Source organism: Balaenoptera acutorostrata, chromosome 10, assembly GCF_949987535.1.
Source record: "Balaenoptera acutorostrata chromosome 10, mBalAcu1.1, whole genome shotgun sequence".
NCBI classification, from domain to species: domain Eukaryota; kingdom Metazoa; phylum Chordata; class Mammalia; order Artiodactyla; family Balaenopteridae; genus Balaenoptera; species Balaenoptera acutorostrata.
Window position 1 is genome coordinate 21774167 of NC_080073.1, and position 15674 is coordinate 21789840.

Below are 15674 nucleotides of genomic sequence, written 5' to 3' on the forward strand. Positions count from 1 at the left end.
AATCCATTACAGTTACCCTGTTGATGCTTTAAATTATTGTATCTTTGACCAGAGGGAACCTTCTCAAATTGGTTCCTGAGTCCTTTTGGTATGACCCTCATAGCCTTTGATTGCTTCCTTGCTTCCTCCTGTAAAATCTTTCAGGTTCTTGTACATTTCCTGCCCCATATCTAAGACCATTTTTCTATGGATACCCCAGATTAATCCATTTTTCTATGGAGCCCATGTTCATTAAATGGGAAAGGGTGTACCGAGATCACAGTCTGGGCACAAGGGGTGCTTCTTGCTACAAGGTTGGTTGTTTCTAGACCTTTTCAACGGATGATGAAGGGCAGATTTGGGGTTTTTTTTTTTCTTAATTTACTTATTTTTGGCTGTGTTGGGTCTTCGTTGCTGCGCGTGGGCTTTCTCTAGTTGCGGTGAGTGGGGGCTACACTTCGTTGCGGTGCGCGGGCTTCTCACTGCGGTGGCTTCTCTTGTTGTGGAGCACGGGCTCTAGGCTCGCGGGCTCAGTAGCTGTGGCTCGTGGGCTCTAGAGCGCAGGCTCAGTAGTTGTGGTGCCCGGGCTTAGTTGCTCTGTGCCATGTGGGATCTTCCCGGACCAGGGCTCGAACTTGTGTCCTCTGCATTGGCAGGCGGATTCTTAACCACTGCGCCACCACGGAAGTCCCTAGTTTTGTTTTATAATGTAAAATATTTACATGATTCTAAAGTCACAAGTATATAATGTATATTCAGAGAACTTATCTTCTTTGTTCCCTATACGTATATTCCCTCCTTCCCCCATAGGTAATTATTTTAATGTTGTTATTCTATTTGTAAATAACAATTTATATACATAAATATATACATACATATTCCCTTTCCTCAATAAATGATAGCATATTGCACATTCTTTTTCTACTGTGCTTTTTCCACTCAATAATATATCCTGCAGTGTATAGTGATATTTCTCAATCCTTTTTTAGGCCTGCATAGCTCTACATTGTGTGAATATACCATAGTTTATTCATCAGTCTCCTGTTAATAGATGTTTGAGTTTATTGTTTAAAACTAAATTTTAACATTGATATTTTGGGAGGGAAATTCTATGTTAAGAATGGCTGTTACAGTACGATAGAACACAACCTCATGTTCTTAAAGCCCCATCACATTTTGTCTCCCCTGAGCCAGAATGACCACAACTTAATATTTAGCCATTTAAAATAGCACCATGTACACCTCACAACAGTTGGATTGGTTTGTCTGCTCTTGCAATGAGACTAACATATTTTTAGAAGCCTTTCTCATAAATTGTTCTCATGCGTTCTTTAAAAAAATCTATGTATCTACCTCTATATCTTTATCGCATATCACTCAGGGGCAAACCAGCTTGTTTATTCATTTTGAATCAGCTAAGAGGAAAGCTATATTTCCTGTACGTGACAAAATAGATTGGTGGCAAGTAAGCTGAGAAAGCACTTTTTAAAGTTACTGTGCTTATTGGTAAGGGGTGGCAAAGTATGAAATAATAGAACAGTACTTACTTTAGAGGCAGAGTCTTTTACATGAAGAGTAAATGAGTTAATACTGTAAAGTGCTTTAGAATAATCCTTGGCACATGTCAAGTACCATGTGTTTTTGCATTGCTATTATTTGAAAGAAAAAATCCAGAAAATGTTACTCATTTAGCAGGTTACTAATGGAATTTGTTCTCATAACGGTATCTGAAAAAATTATTTGAAGATTATGTAAGCCTTTGGAAACAAACTGTTGTATTTTCTTATGATCATAGTACTTAATACCGGTGATTTTATGTGTCTGAGCGTGTTTATTTTGATGATACCAACTTTGATCAGTTCAAGTTGAATCAATAATGCTCACCTTAACTGTGCTCTGTACTACGCAGCATACTGTGAGAACCGAGGGTGCCAAGAGTAGAAGTATGGGAGATGGGCGTTCAAATAATTATGATAAAATAATTACGCAATTGCAATTTAAATAATTATAAAATAATAAAGCGATAAAAATCAAACTCCACAAAGCGGCATTTAATCTTGGTGAGTTTTCGGGTAGTTAACGAAGAGAGGCAAGAGTATTACTACGTATTGTTCAAGGACTCCAAAGAGTCCTCCATCCTCTGGTTGGCCACCGGAAAGTGCCGCCAACTACGGGCAGGCCCCACGTACGAAAGTGAGAGCGGCAACTTCGGCTCTAATTAAGAAAACAGTAAAACTCCGCCTCAGTGCAACGCAATGAGAAGGAAGAAGGGAAGGAGAGTCAGGCTTTCTACCCAACCCGTCCCAGGGTCCTTTAAGCGCCTTATCCCTTCCTCCCAAGGAGGACAGTCCAGTCTGGCTCTCTGGCCCTGGCGGGAGAACGCAGGGAACCGCAGACGGTGCCCCTCGAGCCGGTCCCCGCGGACCTGCCATCGGGCCCCGCGCTCCCAGCCCCCGCCCGGCCCGCGTGGCCCGGCTTCTGCCCCGGCGGCCCCCGGCGCGGCGGGGGTCCGCCTCCCCGCGCAGGCCGGCCTAGGTGTCCCGGCGGCTCCCGGGCGCCCCCTGGCCCGGCTCCGGCGCCCGAGGTTTCCGGTGAGCTGCAGTCGCCGGTTATGACGACTCCCTCCTCCGGAGCAGCCGCCGCCGCCGCCGCCGCCGCCTCCTCCGCAGCCCCGGCTCTCCCGGCTCCAGGTGGGACTTCGCCCCGGGGTCCGCGGAGCCTTCACCCGCCCCCCTCTGTGCCGCGGCAGGCTGAGCGGCTCTCGGGGCCGGGCGCGCGGTGGGCGCTTCTGCCCGCTCCCGGCGCGGCTTCCCGGAGGGCTGGCGCCTCTCCACGGGTCCGCCTGCGCCTTCCCATCGCCCGCGGGCCGAAGAGGCGGACGTGGGGAAGCCGATCCTGACCCTCCCGACCCCGAGCGCTCGGCCTCTTCATGGCGCCTGCAGCGGCGCACGGGACCCCGGGGGCCATCCGGGCGCGGGGAAGAACGCCGGCTCCCCGGCCGGCGCCCCCTTGACCGGGTTTCCCAGGCCGGGGCGGAGCCGCTCTCCAGGCCCCTCCCAGGCGCGCCAGGGACCGGGGGTGGAGAGTGCGGTGTTGGGTGTTGGGCGGCCCCCGGGGATCTCTGCGCCCCAAACCTCAGCGCAGCATCGTGGCCGCGGAAGGGCGCTCGCCGCTGACCCCGCCGCCCTGGTTCCACTGACGTTCTAGCAGACAGCTGATGGACCTCACCTGGGCATCTCAGCCAGCCAGGCCCTTTCTAACCTCCTGCCGTGGAAAACTTCTAGCACTTGTCGGGGCGAGCAGTTTTAGGAGTCCTTGTGGGTCTCAGATGCGTTTAACTTTTCACCTGTCCACTGCCTTCTTTAAACGTTCCCAAGCTCTGTCACAGAGCTTCACCCCCTGTCACCCGCTGTGTTCGCTGTCAGCCTCGGGCTTTCATGTCTCATCACCTTCAGGCTTTTCCCTTTTTCCTTTCCCCGTCTTAGGCCTGTGGAAACAGCTGTTTTTTTTCCTTGCTGAAGGAAAAAGTAGCTCAGCTGCCAAAGCTTCTATCTGCTGGGGAAGTGCGCCCTCCCATCCCTCAGGGGCTCTTGCAAGAGGACTCAGCACCAGAAGGGCTCTGCCAGGCCCCGAGGTTGTGCTTTCAAACACCAGCAGCCACTCCTAGTTTATGCAAGCGGGTGCATGCTCTCTGCAAAAGCCAGGTTTCTGATCTGAGTCTTTAGATTTTTCCCTTGACCTAAGCGTTTACTCCTTCATGGATCAGTGGATTTAGTTATGGCTAGAGCTCAGTCGAGGACAATGGATTTGGATAAGCAAAGGTCAAGACTTGGTCATAGCAGTGACCTATTTCCTGGAGGGGTGAGCATAGGATTGGCCATTCTGCCTGTTGAATCTGAAAGCTCAGGTTGTAGTAGAGCCTAGGAAGCAGTTTGATTCGGTGAGTCGGATTACTTTGGTGAGAACCAGGCAGATTGTTTTCTCCTAGGAATGTTTTATCTGCTGAGTGTCCTGCTGGCCTGTACCAGTTGGTGTCTGTATAAAGTGGGTCATCTCCTTCCTGCTCTCTGTTAGAATCTGTTCTGTTAAGTGGCTGTGTTGAGGGTTATGACCTAAAACCTTGCTTTTAGCAGTATGTGTTTGTTAAGGCAAGGAGAGGGCACCTGAGCCAGGCCTTCTGCTTAAGGCGTGTCTCACTAAATGCCAGTCCCTCTGCTTACAGGTTATCTTGTTAAATTATCTTCTCTCTTAATATTTCCTTTAATTCAAAATATCATCTGGATGTGAAAGTCTATTTTAACATCCTTTTAAGGTAATCCGTTTCATTTCTGACAGATTTTAGATATCTGAAACATCACAACAGCTTCTTGGTGGTTCTGAGGATTAAAGAGGTAAATATTTTCATTATAATTAGAATCACTGTTGCTATTAATATGTATTTTTAAATTTTGTGAAATTGCTATCAACTCACGGTTGGATAAAAGTCCCAACTAAAAATATTAATTCAGGTGACCTTTATAACAAATGACAATATACTCCTTAGGGTTACCTAAAAGAGCCACTATATTTCCCACTCCAGAGGGGAAAGGGATTTCTTCTTGGTGTGCCAACTGTTTAGTTATGATTACTTGGCCTTGGGGCTTGAGGCCTGATTGAACATAGCAGTCTGTTACTAAAGGCTCCATCTTCATCGCCCATAGTCAGTGAAGACTGATTTTGAACGCTGCGTTTTCCAGTGTGCTCCAGTGACAGCAGACCCTGCTGGGAGCTGCTCATGTGTACCAGGGCTCTATCATCTGGTGGGAAGACCACGTTAAAAAAAATAGAGCAAAGAAACCACTAAAGTGAACCCCAAATGGCACGATTATTATCTGTGAAATATAAGTGAAATCTGGTCTAAGAGATTTAATCCTTCTAGGGTGAGTTAGAAATGCAGTAAGGTCCGTGACCATCATCTCTTTTCACAATACTAAGGCGGGACAGGGAGAGTTTAAGGGCACAGCCCTGAGGCAGACTAAGAAAACTCACTCCTGGAGTTTTCTTAGTTTTAGCCTCAGTTGTTAGTATCGTAGATGTTATTTTTTTGAAAAATATTTATTTATTTATTTATTTGGCTGTGCTGGGTCTTAGTTGCAACATGTGGGATCTAGTTCCGTGACCAGGGATCAAACCTGGGCCCCCTGCATTGGCAGCACAGAGTCTTAGCCACTGGACCACCAGGGAAGTCCCCATAGATGCTATTATACCCCCTAGAATGTAAGCTTCACGAGGGCTTAGGAATTTAGTTTTCAACTGTACGTTCCTTGCTGCATCCTGGTACTTAGAAAAGTAGCGTATTCTCACATACTGCAGTGATTGTTAGTTTTTATTCAGCAGGTACACACTTGCTCGGAACCATTGTACTTCCTTTCTTCTCTCTTCCTGGCATGTTTTCCCTGCTCCTCATCTGGCAGGTCTCAGCTCAAACGTTACTTAGCAACCCCGCCCCATCCCATGTAGCTTTAAACATTTATTTAATAAACACTTAACGTAGCATTTAACGTGCCAGGTACGTCTAGACACGTTACCAATATTTAACTCACAACAGCCCTATGGGGAAGCGTTATTCTGATTTCCATTTTACAGATGGAAAAGCTGAGACACAGAAAGATTACATAACTTGCTCAAGGTCAATCAGCTTAGGCTGCAGCCACACTCAAACCTCAGTGGACTAGCTTCAAAGTCTATATGCTTAACCAGCATACTGTGTTGTGTATCACGTTACCTTACTTACTCAGACAGGGTCCTATCAAGGTCCTCCTCCCACCTTTGTAAATAAAGTTTTATTAGAACACAGCCCCCCTTTCCTCTAGCATAGCTATGGCTGCTTTCCTGATAAAGGCTCTGTTGAGGAGTTATCTCAAACACTGCCTGGCCTGCAAAGCCAAAAATGTTTACTACCTGGCCCTTTCCAGAAAAAGATTGCCAGCCCTCAGTTTATTTGATTCACAGCCTTTGTCATCATCTGAAGTTATTTATTTGATTGTTTATTTTATGTGTACTGCGCTAGCTTGTAAGCTCCATGAGAGCAGGGGTCCTTCCTGCTTTGTTCACCTCTGCATACCTAGCTCCTAACACAGTGCCTGGCATGTAACAAGTGCACAATCAATATTTGTAGAGTAAAGGAACGTTATTCAGTGAAATAGCGAAGTTCACTGTAATTGTGCTTAGCCCTTGACCCCTTTGGCTTTGAAAGGGTATGTCTTAATGAGGATGTTGTCAATTTGACCTTTAGGTTTGGAGGTTGCTATGTTCATGCTGCTTGTCTTTGGAGCATTGCTTCATGAAGTTCCCCTGAGTGGCCAAGACGAGGTTCCTCCCCAGGCTGATGGCATTCTGGGCGCCCCTCTGTTCAACTATGCCAGCCTCCGCCTGCCAGAAGAGCATATTCCCTTCTTTTTGCACAATAATAGGCATATTGCCACGGTCTGTAAGAAAGACTCGCATTGTCCTTATAAGGTAAATACTATTCTCTCCCTGTTTATTTTTAAGAGGAAGCAATTTAAGCTGGTTCACTAGTTCCTCATTATAACTTGAACCTGAAGGTAGACTTTAGTCTCTTGTAACTGTGGGTCAATCAGTGTTTGTATTTCATCTGATGCTTCTTAGTGACTCAACTTTGCTAAGAATTATGTCCCACTCACAAGGGTGAGATTTCAAATCTAAATTTGGAAAATAAATAGGCAGCCTATACTATTTGTATACTCTGTAAATGAAGTGAATTAGATTTGATGCAGAAAAGAATATCTAGTTACAAGTAACTGGAGAATTACACCCCTCTCTTTTCTTAATGTGCACTTCAGAGGATCTCTCAGCACTTCATTTTGGTAATAACACCTCCACCTCTGTCTCCAAATAATTAAGACTATTACTGCAGCCTTCCTTCTGTTTTAGAGTTGTTGGAAAGGTTTCAGATTGGAGCCCATTCAGACATCTCACGAGGCCTCAGAGATCAAAGCAGGGCATTGTGAGCCATTTCCTTTCCCATGGTGCTGGCACAGGAAGCATGCGGAGAGGCAGGGCTGGGAATCAGATCAGGACTGCTCCTGGGGCCTCGCAGAACAGCATCCTAAGCTCCCTGGCCGGCAGCAGCTGCTGTATCCCCCAAGGGCTGCAGAGCTGTGACATCTTCCGGGATCTCTGCTGATCTCGATTGATGAGTAAAGGTGCTGATCCGTCCGGTTTAGTTGTGATTCTTCTGGTGATAGAAATTCCAATTTTTGTGACTCTCTAGGGACTGATTTTAGGATCCGTTTACTCACTGATTTCATTAAGCTACTTCAAGAAACCAGAAATTCAGGGGAGGAGGTTGGGTGAGGGATGGAGTGGGAGGTTGGGGTCAGCAGATGTAAGCTTTTATATATAGAATGGGTACATAAGATCCTACTGTAGAGCACAGAAAACTATATTCAATATCCTATGGTAAATCATAATGGAAAAGAATAAATAAAAAAAAGGATTTGGGTATATATATATGTATAATTGAATCACTTTGCTGTATGGCAGTAATTAACACATTATAAATCAACGATATTTCAATAAAAAATAAATAAATTAAGTTAAAAAAATGGCAATTCAAATGATCTGCGGTAGTCTAGCTAAAACCCAGATTTTTGGTGGGAGGACAGACCTGGTGGGGAGGGGTTGGTGATTAAGGATAATTGTTGTTAAGAAACTTGAGACTGCTTTTTTTAGAATTTACTTATTTCTATTACATGAATAAGTATTATAAAACATGAAGGTGAAAGTTCTATAAAGATTTGTTTTCCTCATGGAAAAAATCTGAGTCCTCTCTAAATGTCAGAAGAAGGTAGACAAGTCTAAACATATACCTCTTATGTTCCAGAAACACTTAGAAAATTTAAAGTACTGCTGGGGTTATGAGAAATCCTGCAGACCAGAGTTCAGGTTTAGTTACCCTGTTTGCACCTACGTGGATATGGGATGGTAAGTTTCTGGATGGAATACCTCTTCCCCTGTACTTTTTCTCCTTTCTCTGCAGTGTATGCTGAGGCTCCAATTTCCAGCTAGACTCTTTTGGTATTAGATAGTAATTCCTTTAGATATTAATTTGCTTACACAGTCATGAGTTCATCTTGACTCTTTCCCACTGGGTCAGGAATATCTCTCATTTCCTCTGCCAGAGGGAGAAAACAGTATGGATCACAGAAAATATTTTCCCCCAGCGTATGCTAAGAAGATAAATGGATGGTTTCTCTTGGTTCTGGAGAAGAGAGTTAAGTATAATCAGTGTTTCCAACACACGCAGGGTTAACGGGGTAAAGAAAATACAGTAATTAACAGTTCATTATCTTCAGTTCCAGATGATCCTAACTTCATACCTTTCCATTTTGTATTTTTATTATAAGGGAGTAAGTCTATATAAATAACTTATTTTGGTTACTTCCTATAGTGAGGGATAGATTTTTAAATTATGATAGTTTACTTAAAAAAAATAATGACTGACTTCTAGCAATTTAACACTTAGAAAGAAAAGTTAAGGTCCAGAAAAAGTAAAAAGATGAATATCACAGAATTTTTTGTTTTCAAACAGGACGGACACTCTTGAATCAGCCCAGGAAATATTCTGGAAGCAAGCCGACTTTGGGTATTCTGGAGAGCGGCTGGAGGAACTCCATGTGCTCTGCCAGCCGAAGGGAATGGTGGGTGTTTAACCCCTTCATAAACGAGTGTGTTTATTCAGAAACACCCGTAGTATTTATTTATTTATTCATTTATTTATTGAAGTATAGTTGATGTACAATATTATATAAGTTACAGATGTACAATATAGTGATTCACATTCACACTTTTAAAAGTTATATTCCATTTTTAGTTATTATAAAATATTGGCTATATTCCCTGTGTTATACAATATATCTTTGTAGCTTATTTTATACGTAATAACTTGTACCTCTTAATCCCCTACACTCACAGTGGTTAGATCATAATATAAAAACAAGATAGGTGGCACTATGAAAGGAATCCCTCACTGTCTGGTCCAGTGGCATCGGTAATACCTGCCCTGCCTATCTGCTATACCGTTTGTGAGAATCAAGCCAGCAAACATACAGAAAAGCGTTTTGCAAGCTGCAAAGTGCTAACAAACACAGCATGGTGAGGGTGTATCACGTGTCCCAAACTACTTGCAAGGGCATTTATAAAGATGTAATTTATCAACCTCTCTTCTTTAGTATATGTTGGGGGGAATAATTCTAAACCCAGAAATATTTTAATTGCCTCAAACTATGACAATCTGATATATGTTTGAAAGGAGGACATGGCCTCCAGCTGCTTTCAAAAACTGAATAGATGCTGTATAGTGCTTTGGGAGGGTGTCGCGTGAAGGAACTTCAAGCGACTCTAGCAAGGTGGCTGAACCGGAAGATGGAGGCAAGGCGTTAACCTGCACTGCTGAGGGGTGTCTTTAACAGACGACGTTTTACACTTTGGCTGGAGTTTAGCTGTTCATGTGGAAAGGGCAGGGAAGGGCCCCATCTCCACCTCGCACACCTCTTCCAAGGTGGTTTGCAGAATGCTTTCCTCACCAAGATCTGCCTTGTTAGGTTTTATGCTATCAGGGTATGACCCCTTACCAACTCCAGATTCCAAAACACCATTCAGGGGCTTCCCTGGTGGCGCAGTGGTTAAGAATCCGCCTGCCAATGCGGGGGGCATGGGTTCGAGCCCTGGTCTGGGAAGATCCCACATGCCGCGGAGCAACTAAGCCCGTGCGCCACAACTACTGAGCCTGCGCTCTAGAGCCCGTGAGCCACAGCTACTGAGCCTGCAGGCCACAACTACTGAGCCCGCATGCCTAGAGCCCGTGCTCCGCAACAAGAGAAGCCACCGCAGTGAGAAGCCCGTGCACCGCAACGAGTAGCCGCCCACGCGCAGCAACAAAGACCCAACACAGCCAAAAATAAAAATAAATAAATTTATTTAAAAAACCAAAACCAAACAAACAAAAACTCCTTTACCTCAGTGAGTTAGAAAACATGGCTCTCCCGCTGCTGTGGAGACAGAGACTCCCACAGGTTTTAAGGTTTGCGGAAAGTACCTCTAATTCAAATTGGCAAACTGCCCTTCCTGCCTTGCATTTTAATGACTGTGACGTGGGCATTCTTCCTTGTTTCCTTTGGCTGGTCTTTGGAAAATGCTTTTTCACATAGCTGTGGGGTTCTGAGTGCATTATTTTTTTTCCAGGAGGGTGAAATGAACCACAAATACAGCTGCTGACCCTCTAAAGTTTGAAGGTGATAGAACATTTAAGGGTGCGTCGTAGTAACCTAAAAGTGTGCAAATTGGTAAAAGTATGCTTGGCCAATGTCTGCCAGGGAGAAGAATCCTTAAACAGAAGTGGTCATCGGGAAGCACTTTTCATCCCATCGTGTGGTTGGAACCCGAAGGCAACATGCTGTCAGCATGATGTCAAGCAAGTCCGGCCTGTCCTGGAATTGTTAATAATCGCAGTTATTTTTTTCTTATTTCTCAACCTTATTTCAGAATGACTCAAGTCTGGTGTGTTCCCGTTACCTTCAGTACTGCAGAGCGACCAATCTCTACCTTGATTTAAGAAACATCAAGAGAAACCACGACAGGTACTTCAGTAGTAGATGTTAAAATCTAAGGGAAATCCTGAAATATTTGCAGTTTCAGGATTTGCAAGCCTTGGATTTGCTTCCTAATAATATGGTGATGAGGTTGGGGAATGGGGGAGGGGATGGATGACCTGCATTGGTCATAATGAGTTGATCATTATGAAGCTGGGTGATGGGTACATTAGATTCCTTATACCATTTTGCTACTTTTGTGTATGTTTGAAATAGTCTATTATAAAGAGTTCACTTCTAATGAAAAACTGATTTTGGAAATTGGCAAACCACTTTAGTTACAACCCACGTGTCTGAGTCATGAAACAATTTTCCAAACTCAACTTAATTTTTTGTTGTACACCAGATTTAAGGAAGATTTTTTCCAGAGCGGGGAAATTGGAGGGCACTGTAAACTTGACATTCGTATGTTGATGTCTCAAGGCCAGCGCAAAAGCCCTCTGCAGTCTTGGTAAGATTTTTTTTTTTGGAAAATATGTTTCTGAAATTTTGTCTTTATTATTGGTACTTGCAGATTTTGGTAGGGACTCTCAAATGGAAAATGTTACTCCATTTGTAGATAATTTGGCCTGAGCTTCTGGGGAGTGGTGGCTCCAGAGTGAATCATCAGTTGTTTCTGAATTAAATATGTATTTATAAAATATTAGGAAGTATGATATAGTACTTACGATTTGCTAATGAAAGAAAAAAGTTCAAAACTGAATTTTTTTAACTCCTCATAATTTCTGCATGTGTTTTGGGGAACGTTTTAAAAATATATACATTTATTGAAGTACACACCAAGCATATAGAGAAATGTACAGTTTGGATTATGAAAAAGTGAACCCACTTGAGTAACTCTTACCTGGGTCAAAAATAGACCATCACCCACCCAGGCTCCCTTCCAGACACAAGCCCCACCCTCCTTCCCAAAGGTAAACACTACCCTGACTTTAAGCACCTTTGATAAGCTTTTTGAACTTTATATAAAGATTGGAGAACACATTTTGATTTAAAACATTTTGAATACTAAACTAGTTCTATCAAGAAATTTACCATCTCTAGATATTAAAGAATTAGGGTACTTTAAAAAGCTTTTTATTTTAAGATAACTTGAGATTTGTAGACATTTAAAAATAGTTTAATGATGGTACAAGAAGTTTAAAAATAGTACAAGGAGTTTCCATTGTACCCTTACCCCAGCTTCCTCTAATGATAACATCTTACATAACCATAGCACAATGATCCAAACCAGGAAATTGACATTGGTACAATATTATTAACTAAACACGTTTGGATTTCATCAATGCTTACATGCATTTTTTATTTTTTAGGGGGATGTATAGCTCTATAGAATTTATATCATATGCTTAGGTACATGTAACCACTATTACAGTCACGCTACAGAACTGTTCTGTCATCCTAGAAATTGTCATGCTCCCCTTTACAGTCACACAGGACACTCATATAATGTTCATTTTTTTCTTTTTATTGAGGTATTGTTGATGTACAATATTATATAAGTTTCAGGTATATAACATAGGGATTCACAATTTTTAAAGGTTATGCTCCATTCATAGGTACTATAAAATATTGGCTGTATTCCCTCTGTTGTACAATACATCCTTGTAGCTTATTTATTTTATACCTAATTGTTGGAACCTCTTAATCCCCTATCTTGCCCCTCCGCAATTCCCTCTCCCCATTGGTAACTGCCGCACCAATTTACATTCCCAACAACGGTGTATGAGGGTTTCCTTTTCTCCACATCCTTGCCAACATTTGTTATTTGTGTTCTTTTTGATGATAGCTATTCTGACAGGTGTGGTTTTGATGTGCATTTCCCTAATGATTAGCGATGTTGAGCATCTTTTCATGTGCCTGTTGACTCTCTGCGTGTCTTCTTTGGAAAAATGTCTACTCAGTTCTTTTGCCCATCTTTTAATGGAATTGTTTGTTTTTTTGATGGTGAATTGTATGAGTTCTTTATATATTTTGGATGTTAACCTCTTATCTGTCATATCATTTGCAAATATAGTCTCCCATTCTGTAGGTTGTCTTTTCATTTCGTCGACTGTTTCCTTTGCTTACAACTGCTTTTAAGTTTACTTAGGTCCTGGGACTTCCCTGGCAGTGCTTCCACTGCAGGGGACACGGGTTTGATTCCTGGTCAGGGAACTAAGTTCCCACATGCCGTGCCACTTGGAGTGGCCAAAAAAAAAAAAAAGTTTACTTAGGTCCTATTTGTTTATTTTTGCTTTTATTTCCTTTGCTTTAGGAAACAGATCAAAAAAAATAGTGCTATGATTTATGTCAAAGAGAGTTCATTTTTGAGGTCAAACATTCATGCTAAGTAAACCATTCAGGATAACGGCCTGTCATTTTACTCTCTGCAATGCAGGATCTTACTTGACTTAACAGACTTTTGCAGTAGGACTTCCTGTTTTCTCGTGCGTATTTTGATTCCTAGCACACTTTGATATCTGAGATCCAAAATGAATATTTGATATTTGCTTCCCACTATCTTCTGATATCATGATAGTTCCCTAGGGTGTATTTGTATTAGTTATTGCTGTATAATAAATTACTCAGACATTTAGCAGCTTAAAACAATAAACATTTATTATCTCACGAAGTTTCTGACAGCCAGGATTTGGAGGCAGCTTAGCTGGGTGGCTCTGGCCAGGGTCTCTGAGGAGGTTGCAGTCACGCTGTTGACCAGGGCTGTAGCCATCTCTAGGCTCAGCTGGGCCTGCAGAATCTGCTTCCTAAGCTCGCATGTCATCTTTGGGTTTTCTTGTCTGGCTGTTGGCCAGAGGTGTCATTTCTTTACCATATGCGCCTCTCCCTAGGGCTACTGACAGCATGACAGCCAGCTTCCCCAAGAGCGTGTTGTCTGAGAAAGAGAGAGAGAGCGAGAGGGAAAAAGAGAGAGAGAAAGAGAGAGAGAGAGCACAAGCATGTCCCAAGATGGAGACCTCGATCTTTGTATATCCTAATGTAGGAAGTGACCACCATCACTTCTGCCATATTCTGCTCATTAGAATTGAATCACTAGGGCTTCCCTGGTGGCGCAGTTGTTAAGAATCCGCCTGCCAATACAGGGGGCACGGGTTCGAGCCCTGGTCCGGGAAAATCCCACATGCCGCGGAGCAACTAAGCCCGTGCGCCACAACTACTGAGCCTGCGCTCTAGAGTTCGCAGGCCACAACTACTGAGCCCGCGTGCCACAGCTACTGAAGCCCGTGTGCCTACAGCTATGCTCTGCGACAAGAGAAGCCACCACAGTGAGAAGCCCGTGCACCGCAGCAGAGAGTAGCCCCTGCTCGCCACAACTAGAGAAAGCCTGTGCGCAGCAACAAAGACCCAATGCAGCCAAAAAATAAATTAAATAAATAAATTAAAAAAAAAAAAAAAGAAGTGAATCACTAAGTCCAACTCACCCTCCAGGGGAGGATATTCATCTCTACCTCCTGAAGGGAGAAGTATCACAGAATTTGTGGACCTGTTTTTGAAGCCACTACAAATAAATATTTCAGCATTATGTGTGTTTTAAAAGGCTCTATTTGATATTTGTCTTACCTCAGACATGGTCTCAAAGATGAAGAGTTACAGCGATCTTTAGGTTAACTTGTGATTGTCTTCTTTTGTATGGAAGAAAATTGTACCAAGTGGCTTCCAAAGTTGTTTTCCGAGAAACAGACTTTCTTTTCCTCTGGGAAGCATAGCTGTCTGCTGTTTTTTCTAGGCACTTGGTAATTCTAGGAATGCCATCTTTCTCAGAATCCAAGAAGGTTCTCTGGGTCAATGTTACTTCTGAGCCTCGTCAGACTGCAAGAAACCTTTTTTAATCTTCCCACTTTACTGGTAGAGTTTTTTGGTCAACTCTATGTGTAAATTTTTTCTTTGTCAGCAAAGTTCCCAGTTGGTCTTGCACATTAGGCTGAAATTTAAAATCATTTTTGCTTTTTGTCTCAACATTAAAATCGATATCAAGTTACATAAATGTTAGTAAGTTTGAGAAGTTCCACATGTCTTTATAAGAGTGTTTTCTAGAAATAAAATTTGCTTAATGAACAGATCCTAAGTTACAAGGTTTCAGTAGGAAGTCCAGGAGGATCCCTTTGAAAGTATCTCTTGATTCTTAATTCCAGGTTTGCTGAGCTACAAAGCTATACTCAGCTCAACTTCAGACCAGTAGAAGATGCTAAGTGTGACATTGTTATTGAGAAACCAACCTACTTCATGAAATTAGATGCAGGTGAGAAGTTAATTTGTCTGTTATTTATTTATTGGTTAATGTGGTTTTGTTCCTTTTTTTGATATATGTATTCCTATAATTTGGGGGGCAATGTGACATTAAACAATAGATTTGCTTTTTGCTTTCTTCTCGTGAAGAAGTGAACTAATTTGAACTTCCCACTGTTTTATATTTTTGGCATGCTAGAAGAAACTTTCACATTGATATCAAATGACTCAATCAAAATCAAAAGATGAGAGGAGAAAGACTGGGTACCCCTTTTGTAACTACATTCACCCCATGTAGTTTCTCTAATTGCTTGATTTAGCTTGTGCTTCAGTAGAACTCTTTAAAAATTAAAAGCCGTGTATATAGTGCAGGTGGGAAAGGAAGGCCCACCTCTTCTGGCAAACTTTCTGGTATCATCTCCATGACTAAAGTTAACTTAAAATTCTTTTGGAATTTAGCTCTGCCATATATTCTTGAAAAAAAAGTTAAAATTATTTTCCTAGTTAAGGTGATAGCTTCTAATTCTCCACATGCAGGCGCAGCTTTTGCTTTGTGAACTCGTTGCCCTGGAAGGGAGCAACAGAAATCATACTCCGTTATCTCTCTCATTACAAGAGATGGAGGTTTCTATGCCGCACCACATCCAAATTCATGAGAGGCTGGGCTCAAGGTGAAATATAGAGAGCCGCCTGTCACAAATCTTTCAGAATTCCTCTAATTTATTGATCATATTTTTAATGTGCTCTGCCTTCTGAAGCCCTAAGTGTTATATTACAAAGTATGAGGTTCAGAAATCAGACAAGTTTAGGTTTTGG

The 15674-nt window shown here is 42.6% G+C and overlaps 1 protein-coding gene across 2 annotated transcripts in view; it reads left to right on the forward strand.

The window, feature by feature from the left end:
* The first annotated feature begins 2276 nt into the window (after window positions 1–2276).
* EOGT (EGF domain specific O-linked N-acetylglucosamine transferase) overlaps window positions 2277–15674 on the forward strand; it is a 30384-nt gene continuing 16986 nt past the window's right edge. Inside the window, exons 1-8 of one of the 2 annotated variants that reach the window (XM_057555589.1) lie at window positions 2277–2669; window positions 4315–4370; window positions 6254–6477; window positions 7865–7965; window positions 8573–8681; window positions 10525–10619; window positions 10978–11082; window positions 14765–14871. In XM_057555589.1, the coding sequence (XP_057411572.1) occupies window positions 6268–6477; window positions 7865–7965; window positions 8573–8681; window positions 10525–10619; window positions 10978–11082; window positions 14765–14871 (727 nt within the window). In that variant the 5' untranslated portion in view covers window positions 2277–2669; window positions 4315–4370; window positions 6254–6267. Of the gene's footprint in view, window positions 2670–3093; window positions 3297–4314; window positions 4371–6253; window positions 6478–7864; window positions 7966–8572; window positions 8682–10524; window positions 10620–10977; window positions 11083–14764; window positions 14872–15674 lie in introns of those variants that run through there. The other variant, XM_007192423.3, reaches the window with a different exon arrangement.